This window comes from Eschscholzia californica, unplaced genomic scaffold (assembly GCF_041429995.1).
Source record: "Eschscholzia californica isolate CP2 unplaced genomic scaffold, dmEscCali1.0.p SCAF_1, whole genome shotgun sequence".
Lineage (NCBI taxonomy): Eukaryota > Viridiplantae > Streptophyta > Magnoliopsida > Ranunculales > Papaveraceae > Eschscholzia > Eschscholzia californica.
The window spans coordinates 66,662,502-66,687,114 of NW_028238198.1; the positions used below are offsets into that span (position 1 = coordinate 66,662,502).

General features: G+C 37.4%; 3 protein-coding genes and 1 long non-coding RNA gene across 8 annotated transcripts; 1 reads left to right on the forward strand and 3 right to left on the reverse strand.

The window, feature by feature from the left end:
- Nucleotides 1–3,070: 3,070 nt before the first annotated feature.
- LOC147568427 (uncharacterized) lies at nt 3,071–3,496 on the reverse strand. Its single transcript, XM_086659738.1, has one exon. It carries the CDS (start codon nt 3,494–3,496, stop codon nt 3,071–3,073), a length of 426 nt encoding a protein of 141 aa, XP_086515864.1.
- Nucleotides 3,497–14,137: 10,641 nt separating this feature from the next.
- On the reverse strand, nt 14,138–16,175 carry LOC147568428 (protein FAR1-RELATED SEQUENCE 4-like). The gene is made up of 3 exons (XM_086659747.1): nt 16,150–16,175; nt 15,329–16,104; nt 14,138–15,177 (listed from the first exon to the last, which is right to left on the reverse strand). Exons 1-3 carry the CDS (start codon nt 16,173–16,175, stop codon nt 14,138–14,140), a joined length of 1,842 nt encoding a protein of 613 aa, XP_086515873.1.
- A 45-nt stretch (nt 16,176–16,220) lies between these two features.
- LOC147568429 (uncharacterized) lies at nt 16,221–16,788 on the reverse strand. Its single transcript, XR_015238251.1, has 3 exons — nt 16,718–16,788; nt 16,464–16,544; nt 16,221–16,303 (listed from the first exon to the last, which is right to left on the reverse strand). It is a non-coding gene; the product is annotated as an uncharacterized LOC147568429 (long non-coding RNA).
- A 2,050-nt stretch (nt 16,789–18,838) lies between these two features.
- On the forward strand, nt 18,839–24,410 carry LOC147568430 (auxin transporter-like protein 2). Of its 5 annotated transcripts, XM_086654863.1 has the most exons (10): nt 18,839–19,177; nt 19,287–19,363; nt 19,678–19,887; nt 19,987–20,172; nt 20,321–20,433; nt 20,534–20,717; nt 21,553–21,650; nt 22,282–22,489; nt 22,572–22,829; nt 23,934–24,410. In XM_086654863.1, the coding sequence occupies exons 3-10, from the start codon at nt 19,711–19,713 to the stop codon at nt 24,159–24,161; spliced, it is 1,452 nt and encodes a 483-aa protein (XP_086510989.1). In that variant the 5' UTR covers nt 18,839–19,177; nt 19,287–19,363; nt 19,678–19,710; the 3' UTR covers nt 24,162–24,410. The 5 variants fall into 5 exon arrangements, with proteins under 5 accessions (XP_086510989.1, XP_086510988.1, XP_086510991.1 ...); XM_086654862.1 differs by having other exon boundaries at nt 18,839–19,363; XM_086654865.1 differs by lacking the exon at nt 19,287–19,363.
- Nucleotides 24,411–24,613: the final 203 nt, after the last annotated feature.

A 24,613-nucleotide genomic window follows, 5' to 3' on the forward strand; every position in this document is an offset into this window, starting at 1 on the left:
GAAGTTTCTATGTTTGAGTATCTTTGATATTTAGGAATTCTAATTTGAGTCTATCTAGAAGTTTATAAGTTCCTATAAAAGGAAGTCAGGTATGTCTTTGTTATTCAGTCAATTGCAGGGCATTATATTGTTCATAGATTCTTTCGGACATATGTTGCTCAACCAAAAAAACCATATCTTCGTCGGGAACGTCTTGATTTCTGAACCAATCTTCCATGTGTTGAATCCAGAAATTTATATGAAATTGACCTTCGAAGAGTGGAATTTTAGAAATTTGATGAATTTTTCTTTCATCTTCTCGATCAATATAAAATTGAGTTGTATCTCGAATAGGATCCCAAGATAAACGTGTAAAAAATTTCCAACATTCAAGAGGAGATGTATCCATAGATATTTTTTTTTTTGTAAAAAAAATCCAGAATTTTGATGGCTCTGAATACCACTTGATATAGACGCAGCGGAATTAAAATAAGAACAATAAAATAAACGAAGAACTGTAAAGAAAACGATAAATAAACTAAAATTTGATTAACTTCAATGGTTTTTCTCTTCAATCTGATAAATAAAATAGACTAGACCTCCTTTTATAGGATAACAAACTTTCCTAGATAGACTCAAACTAGGATTCCTAAAATAATAAAATACTTAAAACATAGAAACTTCAAAATAAAGAAATATCAAATTAAAGTAACTTCCTAATCCTATACTAACTAGGACTACTATTATGGCCGAATAGGATGTGGGCACGCGTGGACGTAGGCCCACATGTTATGCGCCTGCATCAATATATATCTATGGATACATCTCCTCTTGAATGTTGGAAAAAATTTCCACGTTTATGTTGGGATCCCATTAGAGATGTAACTCAATTTTATATTGATCGGAAATATAAAAGAAAAATTCATCAAGTTTCTAAATTCCACTCTTCCACGGTCAATTCCATATAAATTTCTGGATTCAACACATGGAAGATTGGTTCCGAAATCAAGAAGTTCATGACAATGATAAGGTTTTTTTGGTTGAGCAACATATGTCCGAAAGAATCTCTGCAGATTTCAATACAATGCAATAGAGACTCATTAATGAAGGAAAAACGATCATAGATGATTGGAATAAAGTGAAAAGTATTTTTCGATACGCTTTTCTCCCTTACATGAATACTCATCTTATATGTAATCTCAAATCCAATCGACCAAATTATTATCTGAAATTCCTTCGACTACCATGGTCAATATTATTGAAGGAGAGGTTCTTGATAAAAAAAAATCATAATTTTTCAAACAAAGAAATTCGAGTTCGGAAGCTCAAGTTGAAGGACAAGATTAAAAGCAAAAATCAATGATGAATCTTGTTTCTGTTGTCGACAAAATTAGTCAACTCAAACCTGAATATTATCCTCAAGTTGTGATGGAGTGGTACAATTATGGAGGAAAAAGAGAGAAGTGGAAAACATATATTGAGAGTGGTTTCACAAGGACAGTGACTTTGAAGGTAAAGAAGCGCCTTTTATCGGTTGATTGGAAGTTCTCGCATGTCATAAAACAGAAACGTAGGCGCGAGCTACGATATATATCGCTGAAAGAGAAGACTTATACATCTCTTGTAAGAGATTGCCAAGGATATTTGGAAGATAAAGAACTCTTAGTAACCGGTGTGGAATCTAAATTTCCAACAAACGGGAAGAAGTTCTCCTCAACCATTAATAGACAGTCACAAGCGGGTTCTCTAGAGAAGAACTAATTCAAAGAAAATAAACCCCTTATTAAAGGAGATCGGGGCGACGAAGGCTATCAACTTGGGCCTCTGAGACCTCGCAAAAGTGAACGACAGATTACTATTGGGAGTTTCGTGCCCAAGAATCGGAGAACCGTTCTATCCAGGATGTTAGACAGTAATATCGTGTCACCAAAGAAAAAAGTATACTTCACAAATAGAATTGAAAATTTTCCAATGATTACAGGGATCATATCTCGTGATGGTATCATGTGCATCTGTTGCCACGAAGTATTTCGGCTTACACAAGTTTGAAGTTCCTGCTGGTAATTTGGTACAGTGTGTTCATTGCCCATCTTTATTTCATCTTAGCTGCCTTGGTTTGATGAATGTGCAAGAAGAAGACTGGTTTTGTCCATCTTGTCAATGTGGGATATGTAAGGAGGGAGTTGTCACTGGAGACGATAACAAGTTCACAAATACAACAGTTCTTTGTTGTGATCAATGCGAACAACAATATCATGTGGGGTGTATTAGGCAAGTAAAATTGGTGAAACTAGAGAACTGTCCGACCGGAAAATGGTTTTACAGTATCACTTGTGAGAAGATCTTTGCAGAGCTTCATAAAGTTTTCGGAAAATCATTACATGTGGCATCTCTGTTATGTTTTGTCAAACTACAAGATGACGGAAGATGTCGAAATTTCTTGGATGTTTATTTACTACTTTTGCATGGGAGTGATCTTCACATCATAGGTTTCGAATTATCGTTGGTGATTTGGTCCATTGTTGTCTTCTTCAGTTTTTTCGCAACTTTCGTGAGAAGTGGGAATTCAGAATCGCCATGGAGGATTTCAGCGTCATAGGGTGCAACATTTTTTTTTCTTTCTCGAAATGGTTCGGGACGAACCTTCTGGGGAAAGGGGAGTTGATGCAGGAGCATCCAGACCGGGCCCGTAAACCTGCGTGTCTATAGCCTAGCATTAGTTTAGGGAAGAGTCCTAGTTTAGAAGGATTCATAAGGAATCTAGGTTTAGGAAGTTTCTTTATTTCAGTATCTCTATTATTTGGGAAAGTCTAGTTTGTGTCTATCTAGGATAGTTTAGTAGTCTATAAAAGGAGGTCCAGTCTGTTATTGAGATTCATATTGAAGAGAAAAACCCCTTGAAGTTTAATAAAGTTTAGTTTATTTACAGTTATTTACCGTTCTTCGTTTATTTACATCGTTCTTCTTTTAATTCCGCTGCGACTACATCAACATAAAATAATGATGGTTGTGATGGCAGAAAGTAGATGTGGTTATTAGATTATATATGATTTAACTTTTTTTTTGTCGACATAGCACGAAACTAACAAAGCTAAATCAAAGAAAGATCCTGTTCGGAGACCCAGATGCGACGTTGCTGGCTATTCCTTCCCCATTTGGCTAGCTTATCTGCCTCTCTGTTATTGGTTCTTGGTATATGCGAGAATACAATGCTGTCAAATTGGTTTTTACTATGGATAATCACTTCTAAATGTTTTTCTGATTGCCATTGAGTTGATGACGCTCTGTTGTTGAGGTAGTTGATCAAGTTCTGGTTGTCACTTTCTACTCTTAGTTGTTTCACTTTGAGCTCGGCCGCCCATTGCATCGAGTTTAGAATTGCTAGACTTTCGCATTCTTCTAAGTTCTGTCCTCTGATTGTAACTGCTAATGCTGAGATGAAGTTTTCTTTGTTGTCTTTCATTATGCATCCGTATCCAGCTGGGTCATTTAAAGAGGTGAAGGAAGCATCAACCATGATTTTTATAGGGTGTTAATTCCGTTTTGGCCCCCGATTTGTGACCAACTGGTCGTTTTAGCCCCCATAAGTGTTCGGCAGTTCGTTTTGGCCCCAAGGGTTAAATTTTTGACGAAATTATCCTCGGGGATCTTTTTCTTTCTTCTTCTTTCTCTCTCTTACTCTTATTCTTCTTCTTTCTCTCTATTTTCTTCTTCTTCTTTCTCTCTCTTCCTCTTCTTTACTCTCTCCCTCTCACTCTTTACCAGTCCGGCGAAGGGGAGGACCCCCTTCGCCGGACGTCTGGTTTCCAGACCTTCACGGTATGGAAACCAGACTTTGAAGGCCTGGAAACCAGGCCGTGAAGGTCTGGTTTCCAGACGACTGGTTTCCAGACGTCCGGCGAAGGGGGTCATCTCCTTTGCTGGACTGGTAAAGAGTGAGAGGGAGAGAGTAAAGAAGAGGAAGAGAGAGAAAGAAGAAGAAGAAGAGAGAGAAAGAAGAAAAAGAAGAGTAAGAGAGAGAAAGAGAAATTATTTATATTTTTTTTTAAAAGGTGGCCGGCAACCTTTCGCCGGAAAAGAAGGGTGAGGTGGACAGAGGTGATGTAGTAATTGTTATATGAGGTGGACAAAGAAAAAGAAAAAAAATAAATTACAGAAATGCCATGGGGGTAGAATTGGGAGGTTGGAAAAAATTTGGGGCCAATTAGGAAATTTTTGGGGCCAAAACAAACTGCCGGACACTTATGGGGGCTAAAACGGCCAGTTGGTCACAAATCGGGGGCCAAAACGGAATTAACCCATTTTTATATAATTGTCTCTCAGAGTAATGTCTCCTTTGATCTTTTTTTCTGAATTGCTGGTTATTAGTGATTTTGAAGCTGGTACTTGTCTCTTGGATTATAGCTGTTACCTTCACGGGGGTTTGATCTTTTCCTGCAAATTTTTTTTCACATCTTGCTTTCCATATAGTACAAAGAATTTTTGAAAATAGTGATACCTGTTCTTCTTCCATATCTTTCCATTGAATTATCCATTCTTTAAGATCGGTGATTTTGTTGGTCTTTATATTAAAATGGAACCATATTTGTCGGGCATAGAGACAATGGAGTAGAACATGTGAGATCGTTTCAATATTGTCACAATAAGTACAATTGATCACGTTACCGATGTATTTGCCAATTCTATCTCTCACTGGTAGACTGTCGGTACAACATTTCCAAAAGAATAGTTTGATTCTCGGAGTGGTGTTTATTTTCCATATAAAGTTCCAATCCATAGTTTCATAATCTTTATTATTTGTTCTTACAAAATTGTACATAGATCGTATTGTGAAGTTACCTGATCTGGTTAGGGTCCATCTCATGTTGTCCTCTTTTGATTCCTGCAAATAAATACTGAGAATAACATTACATATATCAGGGTTAAAAGTTTGAGATAAGGCATTTCTGTTCCATGTATTGTTAATTATGAGTTGAGAGACCATCGTGAGGTCGCTATTATTTTCATTAGTTATCGGCAGCGGGTGGTTAGGTATCCAAAAATCTTGCCAAATGTTAATCTTTTCACATTTGTTCACTTCCCAAAAGATCAGTTTCGAGACCTGATCAAAGTGTTTAAACAGAGTTTTCCATAGCCAGGAGTGATTAGGTTTAACCGATTTGGGTTTGGAGTCCTTAGAAAAATATTTGGCTTTGAGGATGCGAGCCCAAGGGGACTCTGGGTTTCTCAGAGTTCTCCAAGGTGGTTTACTGATGAAGGCCTGGTTGTCTATGTTGGGAAGTCTAAAACCTAGTCCTCCCATTCGTTTAGGGCGACAGATCTTGGACCAGTTAATGATGTAAATGGATTTGGTTTTCCCCCACCAAAAAGACCTTTGCAGAGTCTCAATGCGATACCTTTGGGGATGGGAAACCCGGCGAAGGGAAACCCCTTCGCCGGAGTTTCTAGAGAGAGAGAGTGAGTGAATTTTTTTTTTTTTTCATGGTCGCCGGCCGGAAAATTTTCCACCGACGACCTAATCAGAGAAGAGAGAGAGGTGAGGTGGAGGGTTTTTTATTTTAAACCTATTCCCCATAGAATATGTTTCTCCGAAAACTTTTCAAAATTTCTCATATTCAGGGGCGAGCCCACATAGGGGCCCGTGGGGGCGCAGGCCCCCACGACCCTAACGTGGCTCGTTAATGTTATGTGACTTTGCCACTATATTTCCATTTTTAAAACACAATTCTTCCCTAGCTTAGTTGGGGAAGCAATTATGTTTCAATAATTGAGGTCAAGGGATCGAGTCCCACACACTATATTTTTTTCTAGAAAATTTCTACTACTTACACTTTTTTCTAAAACATCTACTACTTAAGTTTGTTGAAATTAGTGTTTGGTTTAAGATGATTACTTATTAAAAATACATTATAAAAATCATGTTTGGCTTAAAATTGGTTCTTATTAATTGAGATAACTTAACTTTGACCTCCTCAAAGTGACCAACTAAATAAAATGACCTCGTAGAGATGATGAGTTTTCTAAACGTCCCCTTTAATTTTTATTTTGCCTGATTCTTCGATGTCTTGTATTTTGATTTTAAAATTGTCTTTTTTAGACTTTTGTTCTAGTAAACATGTTATTAGAAAGAAAATTTAATCTTTATCTTTTCTTCCATTACGATCACTTCCTCTTCATCATCTAGCATTGTTCTTTTTAATCTTCACCATTTTTCCTTCATCCCCTCCTTTGTTTTTTTATTTTAATATATTTTGGGAATCCAGTTGGAGGAAAGATCCTTGATCCATATTGAGAAAATTAGAGATTGATTGTTATACATCAAAATTACCACGGAATATCTAAACTATGAATATAATTTTGTTAAGAATTTACTTTTCGATTCTAGCTTGATCTGTGAAATTCTTTCATTAACTATAATTTTGTTATCCATATTGAGAAAATTAGAGATTGATTGTTATACATCAAAATTACCCCGGAAACTATTTAGCTTTCCCCAAAGCGCTGGCCTTTTTAAATTATCCACCCAGAAACGAAAACATGATAAATCATTTCTTGATGTCCCGAACGAAATTTTGGTGCCTCAAAGCAATAGCCTATATATAAGCTTATATAAAAGCATATCACTCTGTTTTTTTTGTTGTATTCATAGTTTAGATATTCCTTGGTAATTTTGATGTATAACAATCAATCTCTAATTTTCTCACTATGGATAAAAGATCTTTCCTCCAACTGGATTCCCAAAATATACTAAAATAAAAAAACAAAGTGATATGCTTTTATATAGAGGCCTTGGGCAAACGGCCCAAAATCATGGGAAGAATGAGGACCGGGCCCAAGGCAGTCCGGAATTATGGATCAGGTCCAAAGTGTCAGCCCCTTGAAAGTGGAAAACTAAAAAACCTTCGATTTCATTGATATTACGGATCTGCCATTCAAAAAAAAGCGCGAAATTGACGAACTTTTTGGCCAAAGTCTGACGTCAAGTCAGGTTTCGAATGACTCCTCCACCCCAACGTCACTTCGTCATTACCTCGAGCCCACGCCTTTCAGTTTTGGAAACCGCTCACTCTCTCTCTCTCCATTACTCCATTACTCCATTACTCCTGATTATTCGTCCACCATTACCAAAAGAAAACCGCTCACTCTCTCTCTCTAAAAACCAGTTCAAACTCTCAAGCTGTTCTTCATTCCTTTAGTGCAAGATCAGTGAAAGAAAAACTCTGAAGTTGTTCTTCATAAAAGGTAAGTTTTCTTTAACAAAAGAAAAAGGATTTTTGAAGGGAAAACCCTAAATCTAAAGAAAAACCCTAAATCTGACGAAAAACCCTAAATATTCCTTCGAAATCTGTTACAAATTTAACTTGGATTACTGTTTGCAGATGGTGAAGAAAAGCACGAAAACAACCTCACCAAAAAAAATCGCTACAGAGCCAGCAACGACAAGGTCGAGATCCGTTAAACAAAATAAGATGAAAGAAAAACAACCAACTAGGAGTAGTCCGAGGGGGAAGACGAAGGTACAAAAGTCCACACTCTTTTTAATTTCATGTACACGATCCAGTGATCTAGAAACTTTTTAGTTTCCATGCACAATTTCGTTTTACTTTTTCACAAAGCTTTGAAATATTTTTCTGTTACCATCCTACCTTTTTTTTGTTTCATGTACATGATCCAGATGTCTAGAAACTTTTTAGTTCCCATGCACAAAGCTTTGGTCAAGATCACTGTCAAATTTATAACGTCCGTTTTATAGTTTACTGTTAATAGATAGTTTACTGTCAGTTTTATAGTTTACTCTAAGTTTATTTGTTCCAAAACAGACAAAGCATACCTTACTGTACAGTAGACATTACATAATGCACTGTCAGTTTTATAGTTTACTGTAAATTGATATGTTTCAAAACAAGCAAAGCATAGCATACTGTACACTATACATTACATAATGCACTGAAAGTTTTATAATTTACTGTAAATTGATTTCTTCCAACACTCACAAAGCATATGATACTGTACACCATTCATTACATAATGCACTGTCAGTTTTATAGTTTACTGTCGGTTTTTAAATTTACTGTAAACTCCTTTGTTCCCGCAGGAAGCTGAACCAAAAATTGTGAAAAATACCAAAGGAAAGAGGAAAGCATCCCAAGAACCAGAGGCTCCTCAACGGAAACAAAAGAAGCCAACTAAAGCTCAAGGAGAGGGAACTGAACAGGGGGGAAAAGAGATGAAAAATCGACCCGACAAACTGAATAGCAAACTCTCAAAGGCATACAAGTGGTCCCTTCGTAAAATTTGGGACCAAATGAAGACAACTTATTTTAAGTTGAGTGACAGGCAGAAGGAGTTGTTGGATGAGACTCCTTTCAAATACCTGTTGAGAGCCTTCAATGAAAACAAGCTCGATATGGCAAATCCAGTTCGACCAAACAAAGCTATCTTCGAAATCCTCAGCCTTTACAATACGAAGACTGAAAGATTCACACTTGCAGGCAAAGAGCTTCAACTGACACCAGAGGATGTGGCCCTCATCCTGGGCTTGCCAATGGAGGGGGAAATGGAAGATGTGATACCCAAAACCAAGGTATTAAGGCAACCACAGATTGACTTCTGTATCAAATATTTCAGAGAAATACCTGGTTATGTGACATGTCACTCGGTATCTGAGGCTCTAAACAAAGCCGTAGACGATGAAGATGTGGATGATATGGATATTGTCAAGCTGGTAATCTTATCACTATCTGCTAATCTACTCTTTGCTTCGAGTACTGGTTACTCCATTCCCCCAATCTTCCTCAACTGCTTGGAATCGATGGACACCATAAAAAAAGTATCGTGGGCAAGAGCAGTGCACGCGTACATGATGGACAGGATCAGTTGGCACCCACATGATCCAATCAAAGCTTCTGGATGCCTAATTGTCCTTCCTGTAAGTATTATTTTCTTCACCACACTTGGTATATTCAGTGACATTTTATTGGTTATGTAATTGCTTTTATCTCTGAATAGATCTGGTTCTGCGAGCATACTCTATGCTACGATAGAATAAGCAAGGTGAAGGATGAAGTGCCTCGATTGGTGAGATGGTCTTTGCAAGAAATCGATAAGACCTTCGATGACAAAATTCAGAATCTTATAGAGGACCAGGTAAAAACCTGCATCTAACAGTTGAAAAATATAAACGGTAGTGAACAATTTAGAATCTGTGTTCTAATGTATAAGCAGGTTTATAATGTACTGTTAGTGTGGTAATTAACTGTCAGTTTTCTAATGTCTTGTCAGTTGTCTAATTTCTTGTAAGTTATGTTACTTTCTGATGTATTTTTTAAAATCTTGCAGGTATATGAAAGAAGAATCTGGCCAGAAAATGATGTTGAAAGTAGAATTTTGTCAGAAGGAGAAAATCCAAAGAGCTTAACCAATTTGTTGAAAAGAATAGAGAACCAAGAAAGAGAAATCTCCCTTTTGAGACAGGAGCTGGTCAAAGCATGCGAGGAAAGAGACTCAGCTTTAAAAGCTTATTCAGATGTGCTGCAATCACAAGATAGAATGGAAACAGCAACATATGAAGGGGGTCCAAGTCAAGAACAGCTAGAACCTGAGGGGGAAGAATCTGCGCAAGCAGCAAAGGAGGAAGGACAAGAATTAAATGTAAGTGAGAGGGCTGGGAGAGAAGAGCAGGATAAATGACAGGAAAATATAGAAGAGGAGAAGGAACAAGAAAGAAGTGCAACTGATAGTGGTGAAACAGATAAAGAAGAAGAGGGTAAGGATAAAAGTGAGACAGAAAAGGATGAGGAGAGGAATAAAAAAGGAAGTGAAACTGAAAGTGAGAGTGGAGAAGAAGAAGAAGAGGAGATAGAGAAAAATGAGGGGAACCAGAAAGGTAAGAGTGATAGTGAAAGTGACAGTAGTGAAGAAGAAGAGACAGTGAGAGAAGTGGAGAAAAATGAGGTTAATAAGGCAGGAAAAAGTAAGATAAGTGAGAGTGAGACCGACAGTGAGAGTAGTGAAGAAGAACAGATGCAGATAGATGAGGGTAAGAAGGAAAGTGACAGTGAGAGTAGTGAAGAAGAAGAGACAGTGAGAGTAGTGGAGAAAAAAGAGATTAATAAGGCAGGAAAAAGTAAGATAAGTGATAGTGAGACCGACAGTGATAGTAGTGAAGAAGAACAGATGCAGATAGATGAGGGTAAGAAGGAAAGTGACAGTGAGAGTAGTGAAGAAGAAGAGACAGTGAGAGTAGTGGAGAAAAAAGAGATTAATAAGGCAGGAAAAAGTCAGAAAAGTGAGAGTGAGACAGACAGTGATAGTAGTGAAGAAGAACAGATGCAGATTGATGAGGGTAAGAAGGAAACTGAAATAAAAGGAAAAAATGGAGAAGAAAGTAGTGAAAGTGATGAAGACAAGACTGAAAGTGAAGAAGAAACAGTGAAAGACGGTGAAGCAGAAAACAGTGACAGTGAAACAGATGATGATGATGAATCGTCCGAGTCAGAGGATGATGCAAAGAAGCAAAAGCATGCCGGCAAAGGAAAAGGCAATCTCTAATTTTCGATTACAGTCAAACTCATTTCAATTTAAAGTTAAATAGTACTAAAGAGTAGTTAAGGATAGGATGTTTCATGGCATGTTTAGTGTTAGTGGTTATCGTATTAAAATGGCTTGAACAAAGGTACTTTATGACATATTAGGTGGTTCCCTTTTAGTCAAGGTTTTTATGAGCTTATGTTTACTTTAACAGAACTTTAATTCATGTTATTCTGCATATCGTTTAACTAAATGTTACTAAACGGGTACCGGGATTGAGAAAACTTATCGGGAACTTTGCCATGCATCCTCAGTTTTTTTTTACCAGTAAATTTGAGAATAACAATGACATATATTAATTCCCGATTACATAAAAACAGAGAAATACAAAGAGGACGGAGAGGATGAGAGAGATGACCTTGGGGGCAGGGACGTTAATCTATCGAGCGACGATGACTCCTGGCTTCAGAGGATTCATAAAAGAGAGGAAACACTCAAACTACAACAAAAAGATCAATTGTTAAAAGGTAAGATTCGCATATTTTTGTTTCAAATAGATGAAGTTTATGTTATTATAGTGATTATAAAATATTTAACAAACCTAATCTCTAACATTGTATTAAAAAGATGTAGCAAGTGAAGAGAAGGGCAGTACAATCAGCAACAACCAACTTACGCCACCAAGCTTTGATCTGGGAATTGACTGCACACAAATAGTGGTTTGGACACCACCAGAAGAGGGGATCAGCAAACATAATACTTCAGATATTTTGCAGACACCACCTAATTCTGATTTTGCAGATATAATCAAAATGGGCAAAGAGTCAGTCCAGGAAGTGCTAAAGAAAACTGTTTCCCCTCCAAAGAGAGTGGCAAGCAAAGGAGAATCAGGGTCAAAGCCTCTTCAGAACTCTCTTATAAGAAGGGTGAAGCAAAACCCACGTGTGCGGAAAGCGACTTTCAAGGCAGATAAGGGAAAGGAAATTGTGGTTGTGGAACCCATGAATTTGAACAAAGAAGACAAAGAGAGCTTAGGGAACTGGAAAATAGGTGGGCTTTGGCCTTATGTGCTTCAGAAAGAAAGACCTCTACTGCTAGAGTTCTGCCAGAAAGGCTGGAAAAAGTAAGTTTCTTGTAAATATTTTAATTTATTACACATTTGAATGTGTCACGTACATTATTGAATGTCTTGTAAATTTTGAAATGTACGGTACAGACTGGAGGTGTGGAAGAAAGATAATGAACACCGTCTAACTGGAAAAGAGTTAGATGATCTAATGATGTATAGAGAGTGCGACTCTCAAATCATCGATTGGTTTGCAGACCACCTCCACAGCAGGCCAGATAACAAAAGCAAAGAGATCATATTCTTGTCAGCCTTGATCTACGTAAGATTGCTTCGAACTTTTTGTATTGTGTTACTGTCAAATATTTCTTAAAATGTATTATTGGTAATTTGCAGACGTTGATCAACCAGAAACGGCACCCCGATACAATAACTGCAAATTTGCAGACCAGAATTAAGGAGCAGTTTATCAGAGGCCATACCTCAGTGTTGTGTGTTCCAATTAACACACCATACACCAATGATGCATACTATGGTTACCACTGGACGCTTCTGGTGTATAGGTTCCATGAAAATGATTGGATACACTATAATTCACTAATCAATGATCGACAGCTCGCTCAAACGTGCAACAAGAATGCAAGGGAGTTTGCAATAGTCCTTGCAGGTGTGTTAAATGAATTGAACTACGGACGAAAACGACTGAAGAAAAAGATCCCATTTTTAAGGGAAGAAGAATGTCCACAGCAAGGGAAAGAGTAAGTCCCATTCACTTTCAGTTTTATAATGTCCGTTTTATAGTTTACTGTCAGTTTTAGAGTTTACTATAATATGATTTGTTCCAAAACACCCAAAGCATACCTTACTGTACACTAGACATTACAGAATGCACTGTCAATTTTATAGTTTACTATAAATTGATTTGTTCCAAAACACACAAAGCATAACTTACTGTGCAGTAGACATTACATAATGCACTGGCAGTTTTATAACTTACCGTACTCTAGACATTGAGTTGTTCTCTTCTTTACTTCTTCTAATGGCTACAACTTGGTATAATGAAAATTTGTTTTTATCCTGCAGACCGGACTGCGGTCTTTTCGTAATGCTGCATCTGGAAAGAATATTCATAGACAGTCAAGACTTTCGCATGCCAGACAGTTGCACGCAGCCGGAACAATTTAGCGACAGAGCTAGAAGAATGAGAACGGAGGTGACGTACAAAATTTTAAGGGAGTCACAAAAGGCTTGGAGTAAGATGATGTAAAAGGAGGGGTTATAATTGTAAAAAATGTTGTGGAAATGTTTATTAACTTATGTTGTACTGAAAAATACTTCTGTTTTGTATTATCCCAGAGGTATTTTACTTCAAAATACTTCTGTTGTACTGAAAAAATGTTGTGGAAATGTTATTAACTTCGACCAAAGGTATTTTAGTTAGACGATGTACTGTCAGTTTTATACTTTACTGTCAATGTTTCTGTTCAAATACACATACAACATACATTACAGGTAGAAGCCTTTACATAATCTACTGCCAGTTATCTAATGTATTGTCCGTTCTATAGTGTACTGTCCGTTTAGTGGTGGACAACGAAACTTTCTTAAGGGTAAAAACTTGTACAACTTAGACTCCATCATTATGTAGAATTTCGACCAAAGGACACAAGATGTGAAAGGTACTAAATGGTTAGAAACAATCAAATACACATACAACATACATTACAGGTGGAAGGCATTACAAAATCTACCACCAGTTATATAATGTACTGTCCGTTCTATAATGTACTGTCCGTTTAGTGGTGGACAACGAAACTTTTTTAAGGGTAAAAACTTGTAAAACTTAGACTCCATCTTTATGTACAATTTCGACCAAAGGACACAAGATGTGAAAGGTACTCAATGGTGTATGTGTATTTGTATGAAATTAGACTCCAATCAAATACACATACAACATACATTACAGGTAGAAGGCATTACATAATTTACCACAGTTATCTAATGTACTGTCCGTTCTATAATTGACAGTCAGTTTGGAGGTGGACAACAGAACTTTTTGAAGGGGTACAAACTTGTACAACTTAGACTCAGTCATTATGTACAATTTCGCCCAAAGTACAGAAGATGTGAAAGGTACTCAATGGTTAGAAACTATCAAATACACATACAACATACATTCCAAGGCATTAGATAAATGTACTTCCAGTTATCTAATGTACTGTCCGTTCTATAATGTACTGTCCGTTCTATAGTTTACATAAATTTACTTCCAGTTATCTTATGTTCTGTTCCAATAAACTTACAAAATACAGTTATGTACACACAGGCATTAAAATACGTACTGACAGTTTTATAATTTACTTGAAGTTTTACAATGTTCTGTTTCGTAAACAAAACAGTTTACTGTAAAGAAACACATATACTGCAAATCATCAAAATGTACTCTACGTACACACAGTAGACAACAAAAAGAAAGTTACATTTCCAAAGGAAGTGCTAACAAAATACTGGGAACTTGAACAAGTGCTAAACAAAATCAGATAGAGAAGTGCTAACCCATCGCTATATTGGTTCGTTACAAGATGCACGATTGTGGGTCGTCAGTTGATTACATCTGCCACAAACCCTCTGTCTTTTGGGAAAATACCCGGCACTTTCGATTCGAGTGGTGCGAGGTCTACCAGGACGTCTCTTTGTGAGAGGAGGAAGAATCATTGTGTCCGGGTCATACGATTTAGGCTCATCAAACGTAGGTACAGGCTTAACGGGATGACTGTACGTCTTACAATAGGCTTCGGTAGTGAAATTGGAATCAAAAAATGAAGAGGCATCACCACCGTTCATTTTTATACACAGAATCGCATGCTCGCATGGTATGCCTTCTACTTGCCACTTGCGACAAGTGCACGTCCGTAGGGCCAAGTCAACTGAATGGGAGGGCATAGACAATACCTCGTATTGAGCTTCTCCGGACTGGACGCACGTCCAACTACAAGCCACTTTGTAACGCAGTTGCATTTCTTTATCAACCTTCGGGCATAAGAAGGTAGACCAACTAGATGACTCAACTCGCCTCTCGTTCATCATATTCATGATCTTCATTCGGAGCATATCGAGCATGACTGTTATTGGCATAACTCTCTCGTCTCGGATCCAGGAATTGAAGGACTCAGACAAGGAAGAGCAAATTAAACCGTACCTTTTCCCTGGAAAGAAGGCATCTGCCCAATGAACAGGGTCGACTGAGTGCAAAAAAGCTTCAGCTCCAGCCCCACCCATTACACAAATCTCCCCAGTGTATTTGCTAAAGTCTGAGGCAGTAAGTGCACGAGCCGCTTTGAACATCAATGACTGAAAATAATCTGACTTCTTGGCACCATTTCTAACTCGTAAATTCAAGTTGTTCCGCAAATGCCACACGCAGTAGGAGTGGTTGGCCGATGGGAATACATTCCGAACACCATTTAATATACCGTTATGCCTATCAGACATAAAAGTAAGTGATTCACCAATATCTATACAATTCTTCAAGTTCCCAAAAAACCAGAGCCAGTTGTGATCGTTTTCTACATCAACAACAGCATAGGCAAGAATGAAAAAACCTGCGTACAACACAATGATTGAGTATAAACATTACTGTTTCTTGTAAATGTAAGCATGTCTCGGGAACTAACCAATGAACAGATAACTATATGGTTTTCTGACAATTATACAATGTACAGGGAACAGTTTGAAGAGAAATAGAATAATTACCGTCGTTTCCATTCTTCGCAACTGCAGCAAGAATACATCCATTATACTTTGTTTTAGCAAACGTACCATCAACAAATATCAGAGGTCTACAATGCTTGTAACCTTCTATGCATGCTCCAAGAGCAATGAAAATTCTTACAAAACGATGCGACTCTTCATCAACTTCCAGATCGATATGACTGTTAGGATTAGATCGTGACAGAGCATCAACATACCAGGAGAGTTTTGCATAGGAATCAGCTTCATCACCAAATCCTATACAAATTGCCGCATTTCGAGCATGATATGAGTAGTAGTAACTCAGTTTAATACCATAATCTTTTTTGAAGGAACTAACAATATCCTTCGTGCTCTTGGTAGGGTTTTCTCTAATGTCTTCTGCAATCAATAAACTAACAGCTTCAGTCGATAGTCGAGGTTTCCGTACACCAGTGATGAAGTCTTCACAGGTGTGAACGGGGTTGTAGGCTTTCAGGATAAACATAGATCTCGACTTAAGAGGAGCAACCGCGTGTATTTTCCACTTGCATTTTGTACTTTTGCAAACACAGGTGACACGATCGCGGTCATTCTTCACAAACACATAATTGTAACCGTGTTTGATTGAGTATCGACTGAGAGCCTGGCGAAATGCAATCACACCGCCAGGAAATTCTTGACCCTCATGGGTGAATACTTCAGGCCAACTCTCAGACCGGAGAGGTTCTCTTCTGACAAGAGCAGTGGAACCATCACCATGGTTAGAAGGCGGGGGTAAGAAGAAATCACTGGGAGACCTACAAAAATACACAAAGTTTAAAACCAGGAACGGAAAAACTAACCTTACATTTAATTGTGAACCAGACATTTTACAACTCCCAGTCAAAAAAAGGTATAACACACCAAGTACCGTACCGATTCAACTCTTGTGGAATCATTGAAGTGTATGATCGAGGCACAATTGACGAATTAGGCATGACAAAACCACATTCCAACCTGCGTAAGTTAAAGAAATATATAGATATATAGGAATAGGGAACTGAATAATGTACCGTCAACTATCAAACGACAAGGAAACAGGCGAACGGATCAGGAACTTAAATTTGTACAAAATACTTGACCAATATAATTGAAAATATAAGGAATGAAAATGTACCGATTCATTGCTTCTGTACTCATTGAGGGTGATGATCTTGACAAATTTGAAGCATTCGAAGGGAAGAATTCAAGTTCAAACCTGAATAATTACAGGAATAAGGTGAAGAGGTGAAGGAACATGTACAGAGGTGAAGGACACATGTACAGAAAACTGACCAAGTACAACACACCTTGTATAACTACGTAGGAACTACAACATGTACAACCAACTATAAAGCACAACTGGAATTACATACTGACTAATAAATATACCTATTCATTAAGGGTGGTGATCTTGAAGTACTTGATGGGTAGGGACTGCAGAATTCACGATCTGATTCACGAATGGAATCTTCATTTGACTGGGACGCCATTTCTTCTCTACTCATTCTGCATAAGAGAAGGTCGGGAACTTTAGAATGTTCTGTAAACTATCAAAACACGAGGGAACTAACTAACGGACAAGGAACGTAAAAATGTACACTACAGTTGAACAATAAAAACGAAAGTATAAGGAATGAAAATATACCGATTCATTATGGGTGGTGATCTTGAGATACTTGATGGGTGGAGACTGAAGAATTGACGTTCTGGTTCACGAATGGACTCTTCATTAGACTGGGACGACATTTCTTCTCTGTTCATTCTGCATAAGAGAATGTCGGGAACTTTAGAATGTTCCGTAAACTATCCAAAGACGAGGGAACGGGCTAACGGATAAGAAACGTAAAAATGTACAGTATAGTTGAACAATAAAAACGAAAGTATTAGGAATGAAAATATACCGATGCATTAAGGGTGGTGATCTTGAGATACTTGATGGGTGGAGACTGAAGAATTGACGTTCTGGTTCACGAATGGACTCTTCATTTGACTGGGACGACATTTCTTCTCTGTTCATTCTGCATAAGAGAATGTCGGGAACTTTAGAATGTTCTGTAAACTATCCAACGAAGAGGGAACGGGGTAACGGATAAGAAACGTGAAAATGTACGGTATAGTTGAACAATAAAAACGAAAGTATAAGGAATGAAAATATACCGATTCAAAGTTGACGTGTTAAGATTAGAGATATGCAATCCAACCTGCAAAAGTTAACTAAACGAAAGTACAGACATATTGCAAAACGGGAACTGAACAATGTACGGTAAACTTGGCCACTGTATATAAACATGTACAGAAAACTGACCAAGAACAAACACTATATAACTAAGTAGAAACTACAAAATGTACTATCAACTATAAAACAAAAAGGAAACTGTATACTGACTAGTAAATATACAGATTCATTAAGGGTGGTGTCTTGAAGTACTTGATTGGTGGGCAATGAACTAGTGTTACAGTAAATCATTAGTTTCGAAGGAGTTGTTCAAAGGATCCTAATATTCATCATTTTGGTGACCTCTGTTGGAAGTACATCCATCATCTTGAAATTATTTCATTCAATGCAAGTAGATGAGTTTAAATGTTTTTGTTTTTGTTTAAGGAGTATTCAGGGCATAAACATGAAAGGGACAGTCAAGCAAAACAAATATGAATGAAATGTAGTGTCTAACTGTTTGTCTTTAAAGAGCAGTGGACCAAAAGAAACATTAAATGATAACATTGAAGGCTAAAAGATGAGATTTAAGAACATTAAAATGATAACATTAAATGATACCATTCAAGGCTAGAAGATGAGTTTAAATGCTTTTGTTTTTGTTTTTGTTTTTTTTTTTTATTTTTGTTTTTGTTTGGGTTTAAGGAGTATTCATGGCAGAAGATGAGTGAGGCAAAACACTAGAGTTCCCTTCAAGCCAGGAAGATGATGAACATTACAATCACTAACCTGATGTGGAAGAACAGTAACAGTTGGTCTTTCAAAAGATGATGAGCTTCTGTCTATAAATAGAGCTAGAAACAGTTGATAGATTTTGAGCGGGACAGAAAATTTCAACCCAAAAATTTGGATGAAAAAATGGCGCCATTACAGGAGAGAGAACAGAGGATAGAGAGAGAAAGAAGAAAATAAAGGAGAGATTTGGGCGGGGAGATAAGGGAAGGAAATCAGATTAGAGAGGGAAGGAAATAAAATTAGAGATATTTTCTCCTCATTTAATGCTCCGGATTTGACAATTTCGGCTCATTAATTGCCATGTCAATCGGCCATTAAGGCAGGTAAGGGAGAAGCAGGCAGGGGCAAAACGGGAAGGGAATAACCCTTAGAAACAGGAATTGTCAGATGGATCTGACATTTTGGACCTCTCCCGCAATTTAGACATGGGCTGGGGCGGAAGCTAATTTACCGGGCTAATTTTGGTCCTCTCCCTCAAAAATTCTTTTATATATCACTCTCGCCAAGCAGTTTTTTTTTTTTTTTTTGAGAGAGCATATCGCTCTCTTACTATCTTAAGTGTTTTTTCAAGAACTACCCCAATACCCATATAAACAAAACCATTTTCAGAATCGAATCTAACACAAATAAGTTTTTCCCCCTTCTTCTTCTTCTTCTTTAACTTCTTCTGTTCTTACCTGCCGAAAAAACAGAACCTGTATATTAATTACACTAGAATAGGAAAAAAAAAGGGTTCTCTCTCTCTGTCCCTCTCTCTCTGTCTAGTTTCTTGTTTTACGGCAGTGCCGTTCTTGCAGGAATATCAGAGCTAGAGAAACACAATTAGTCGGCTGAGAATCAAAAACTAAGATTTTTTTGATTCTTGAAAAGGGCATTAAAAGATCTGCAGTTCTTGAAAGGTAGTTGATTCTTTAACGTCTCTGTCTTTTTGCTGTAAAACTCCTCCAATGGCACCTACCCATCCTTAATTGTGCTCTCTCTCTCTCTCTCTCTCTCTCTAAAAAACAGGGAAAACGAGATAAATAAAGCAGAGTCCCTCTCTCTCTCTCTACCTATCTCTTTCTCGACGGTTTTCCGGGAAATAGGTAAACTCATTTGTCCCATACAACGGCCTTCTGTCTTTCTCTCTCTAACTTCAAACAAAGAAACAATTATCCCTTTAAATGAAAGTGATATACCCTTTTTTTTGTTTACTTTGATTCACATTTCTTCCTCTGTTTTTTTGCTACTGGTTTGTAAGAAAAACCCAAAAATCTTTTCTTTTCTCTCTCTCTCTACTTTCTTGTCCTTTTGATTAAAAGAGGGAGAAAGTGTTTCTTTTGTTAGATCTAGCTTACTGGATTTTACTTAAATTTGTTCATTGTTAGTATTATTAACTCATTTTTCTCTGTTTTTTCAGATCTAAACAGAATTTGATCCCCTCAAAAGAAAAATGTTACCTCAAAAGCAAGGAGAAGAAGCTATAGTTGTAGCAAACTGTAATGAAACTGAAAATGGAAGTCATCATGAAGAAGATCAATCAAAAGAACATTCTGGGTTTAATGTTAAAAGCTTCCTCTGGCATGGTGGCTCTGTTTATGATGCCTGGTTCAGTTGTGCTTCAAATCAAGTAAAACCCACACCCCAAATAATAATAAAACCCTAAAAAAATATCCAATTTTGAAGTAAGATTTAGCTAACAAGTTCTCATTTTCTGCCATTTTTACAGGTTGCCCAAGTTCTATTAACACTTCCATATTCATTTTCTCAGTTGGGTATGCTATCAGGAATCATACTTCAAATCTTTTATGGGTTGATTGGTAGTTGGACTGCTTATCTTATAAGTGTTCTATATGTTGAATATCGAAGTAGAAAAGAGAAGGAAAATGTTAACTTCAAAAACCATGTCATTCAGGTAATCAAACTCTACTTTTGAGAGAGAGAGAGAAACAATCAAACAAAACCCATTTTAGAGAGAGAGAGAGAGAGAGAGAGAGAGAGAGAGAGAGAGAAGGATCTCAAAGACCCAAGTCTAATCTTACTTTGTTTGTTGGAATTTGTAGTGGTTTGAAGTGTTAGAAGGATTACTTGGTCCTTATTGGAAAGCAATTGGACTTGCTTTTAACTGTACTTTTCTTTTATTTGGCTCTGTTATTCAACTCATAGCTTGTGCAAGGTAAAAAAGGGCTCAAAATCAGAGTTTTTTTTTTTTTTGAGAATCAAATTTTGTGGATTAAGAACTGAAACTTGGGTTTTTGATTGTTTGGGAAGAGCAGTAATATATATTACATAAATGATCATCTGGATAAGAGGACATGGACATATATATTTGGAGCTTGTTGTGCAACTACTGTGTTTGTACCTTCATTTCACAACTACAGACTTTGGTCATTTTTAGGGCTTGGAATGACTACCTATACGGCCTGGTACATGGCCATTGCTGCTCTCCTTCATGGTCAGGTAAATCTCTCTCTCTCTCTCTTTCTCTTTCTCTCTCTCTCTCTTTGTTTGAGGAGTTCAATCTTTGTTTAACCCATTTTTAACGTGGGTGAACATAACCCTCAAAAAAGTAGTATTGTTGTTAGTAGGAAACTTCCCAATCCGACTATCCGAGTATATATTTTAATATGGGTGTGGTTTACCAATGTTAGTACTTAGTAGTTGAGTTAATAAAGTCTATTATTAAGTGGTTTGTGTTTAGTCAATTATGAGTGATTGTTTCATGAGAGGAGTTTTAGTCACCAAACTTGGGAATGGGGTAAGAACTAAACTAAAGAAGTTCAATTTTTAAGGTTTATTTATGGTTAGTTTTGGTTTGGTTTCATAGTTTTTATGAGTCATTTATGAGAGTTGGTGTTACAGTTATGAGTTGAGCTAGCTGTACAGTTGTATTTTGATTGAGCTGTAGTATAATCTTGATCACCCTCCTCATCCAAAAGGTTTAGTGAGACCCACAAATAATGCAAGAGTGAGAACTCATCTTGTTTAGTAGTAGTAGTAGTAGTAGAAGTAACTTTAATATTTAACTAACCCCTAATTCATTGTGAGAATAGTCCTAAATCGGAATGTCAATCGGCCCATGACGGCCGCAACTTGCCTCCGCCACATTTAAAGCACTCGGACACAACCTCTAAGAAAATCGAAGTAACTGCTTATCTAAATGAGGCCTTAATTAGTACTAGTCGACTCTATAAGTCACAAACAACATTTGAGATTGGGTTAATGATTTTGTTTTGACATTAGTATTAGATTATATAACTTGTATTAGTGTTGACTTGGTGGTGGGTTTGTGAAGGTGGAAGGAGTAACACATTCAGCTCCTACAAAAATGGTACTTTATTTTACAGGAGCTACAAATATACTTTACACTTTTGGTGGTCATGCTGTTACTGTGTAAGCCTATCTCTCTCTCTCTCTACCCACTCATCAGAACGCCTCTCTCTCTCTCTCTAAAATTCTATTTTCTTGTTTCTACTCTGTTTCCATTTCCAGCTTTTGCTTGCCGTTTTTGGTTTCTTGGGGAGACCAAATCATGAAATCTAAACACTTACTATTTATTTTAACTGACAAATCACCCCCTAAAACCGGATTCTTGTCTTTAAGTTGTATTTTTGTTTACGTACACTGTCGTGGGTGAAGAAAACCCCATGATTTGAGACATTTAAATCCCCACCCAATGAGATGCTGCGTTTTGTTAACCTCTATATCACATAATTTGGTTTTAAATATGAAAAAGGATCCGGAGGGGCTAGAGGCTCCCACTCAAAGTGCTGTAGGCACTCGGACTGCACATGAGACATCTTGTGATTTGGCCGGGGGCCTACAACAGTTTGGCGGGTGCTTTTAGCAGCATCAACTGTCGAGAGATTGATTCGCCAACTTTCTCTTCATTCGTCTTCTGAATGACGAGGAAATTTTGGTTGTTGATTAATGTTTCTTTCCAATTTGGCCTGGGGTTTTCGATGGTTGCATTACCGTTGTTTAGATATTTCTCAATTACGTCTCGTTTCATGTTTGTTTACAGAGAAATCATGCATGCTATGTGGAAACCACAGAAATTCAAGTACATTTACCTATTAGCAACATTATACGTTTTCACGTTAACACTACCATCATCTGCCGCTGTTTATTGGGCTTTTGGTGATCAACTCCTCAACCATTCTAACGCCTTCTCTCTCCTACCTAAGAACGGTTGGCGTGACGGTGCCGTTATTTTAATGCTCATTCATCAGGTTCCCTTTTTTCTTTAGACGATATTACACCTGCATTTTCTTTGAATTTACAAAATTATTAATTAACGATTTTTTGGTGTAGTTCATTACGTTCGGATTTGCTTGCACCCCGTTATATTTTGTATGGGAGAAGGTGGTAGGAATGCATGATACTAAGAGTATGTGTCTAAGAGCACTAGTTCGGTTGCCCGTGGTGATACCAATATGGTTTTTGGCCATTATTTTCCCATTCTTTGGTCCAATTAACTCGGCCGTGGGTGCTTTGTTGGTTAGCTTCACAGTTTACATCATCCCAGCTCTTGCTCATATGCTAACTTATCGTACTGCATCTGCTCGTCAGGTACTTCTATCTATCTCCACAAAAGAAAATCTAATTGAACGTCATTTGAGTTTCTTCAAGAATTGTTGTAACGTTTATTTTCTATATCAGATCTTAGTGATTTGAGATTGTAGTTAAGTTTGGACTACCTTAGTCACTCTTACTCATTGAGTGGATTATTAGTCTAACCTAGAGCTCCTTTCGAATCGTCCAAATTTCTTGTAGTGATATCTAATCGACCCATTTAATAAGTGGGTGGACGTCAATCTAAGAACCAAATGAAGATTCCATTGACCATAAAATTGTCTTTGATGGTAGACATAATAATGTTCATCCACTTGGGACATGATTTTTGGCCATAAAATTGTCATTGACCATAAAATTGTCATTGACCATAAAATTGTCTCAAATCATATCTGAACCTGGTCCGGGTCCAGACATAGCATGCTCATTTTCTACTCCCAGATATGTCACACCAGCGCTCGGACATGATTTTTGGGCGAAATATCATTTTCCTTTCCCAAATGGGTAGGTGGAGAAAATAGTTAATAGCTCTTTCCGAGATATTTCTTATGACCAACTTTTACGTACTAGATATCAGATTAATTTTATTGTAGCTCCCTAAAGATGATCAATTCACAGAATAACTGCACAAAAGCGACGAGCTTCCAAAATAGTTTTTTGAGATCTTTAGGGGGGCAAATTGCGCTCAAACCACGAATCCTGTTCGATTCTGAATCGGGCTGGTTTCTCTATATCTACTTGATCAACATGTGACTGAAGTCTATGTTTTTTCCCACAAAATGTGAGTTGTTAAATCTTGAATTTATTAATAAAGTTTGAAGCCCGGGGTCCCATTATTTGGACTTGGAAGGTCAAATCCGATTTAATTTTGGCTAAAATAGTAGATTATTTTTTGTAGTTACCAGCTAATATCATGGGTGGCGGGGTCTGGGTTCCTTGTCCTCTTTCATTTCTTTATTGGAAGGTCAAATTCGATTGACCATAAAATTGTCCGTCATAAGCCTATACTTGGGCTCAGACTTCTTTGCGTCATGTTTACTCGGTGAGTCAACTAGTTAAAACCAACTCACTATGGTCTTCGTGCTCTGTTTTTTGTTGCAGAATGCAGCTGAGAAACCTCCATTCTTCCTCCCAAGCTGGACGGCCATGTTTGTGATTAATACATTCATTGTAATTTGGGTATTCGTAGTGGGTTTTGGGTTTGGTGGATGGGCTAGTGTGACGAATTTCGTGAGACAAGTTGACACATTCGGGCTCTTCGCCAAGTGTTATCAGTGCCCCAAGCCGATAGCTCCTCTCTCAGCCGCACCACCTCCAAAGCATCACTAATCACCTAGTGAAGTCATATTGCATCTTGTACAAGGCCCGGTTGCAGAAAATATCAAATACTACACCAACATGTCTCTCTCTCTCTCTCTCTCTCTCTCTCTCTCTCTCTCTCTCTCTCTCTCTCTCTCTCTCTTTTGTATTATACAAATGAAAATGGTGGTGTGGTTCTATCCTAAGTAGATTGTAGTGTGTTTTATTTGACTCATTTTAATCAAATTAAAGGTGATCAATTCAATATATGTTTCTTTAGTGTTTTTTGTGTGGAGATAAGAAAAAGTTTAGGGTGAGTTAGGTTTTGTACTAAACACCATGAATGGAATTTAACTCTTCCAGAAAAGTTGGGCACATACACTACATACAGTACTACACCAGCTATCAAAGGGAATTGTTATTGAATTTATGCAACTAGGTAAATAGATATTTGAGGATGGAGAGTGAGTATAATGTGTGAA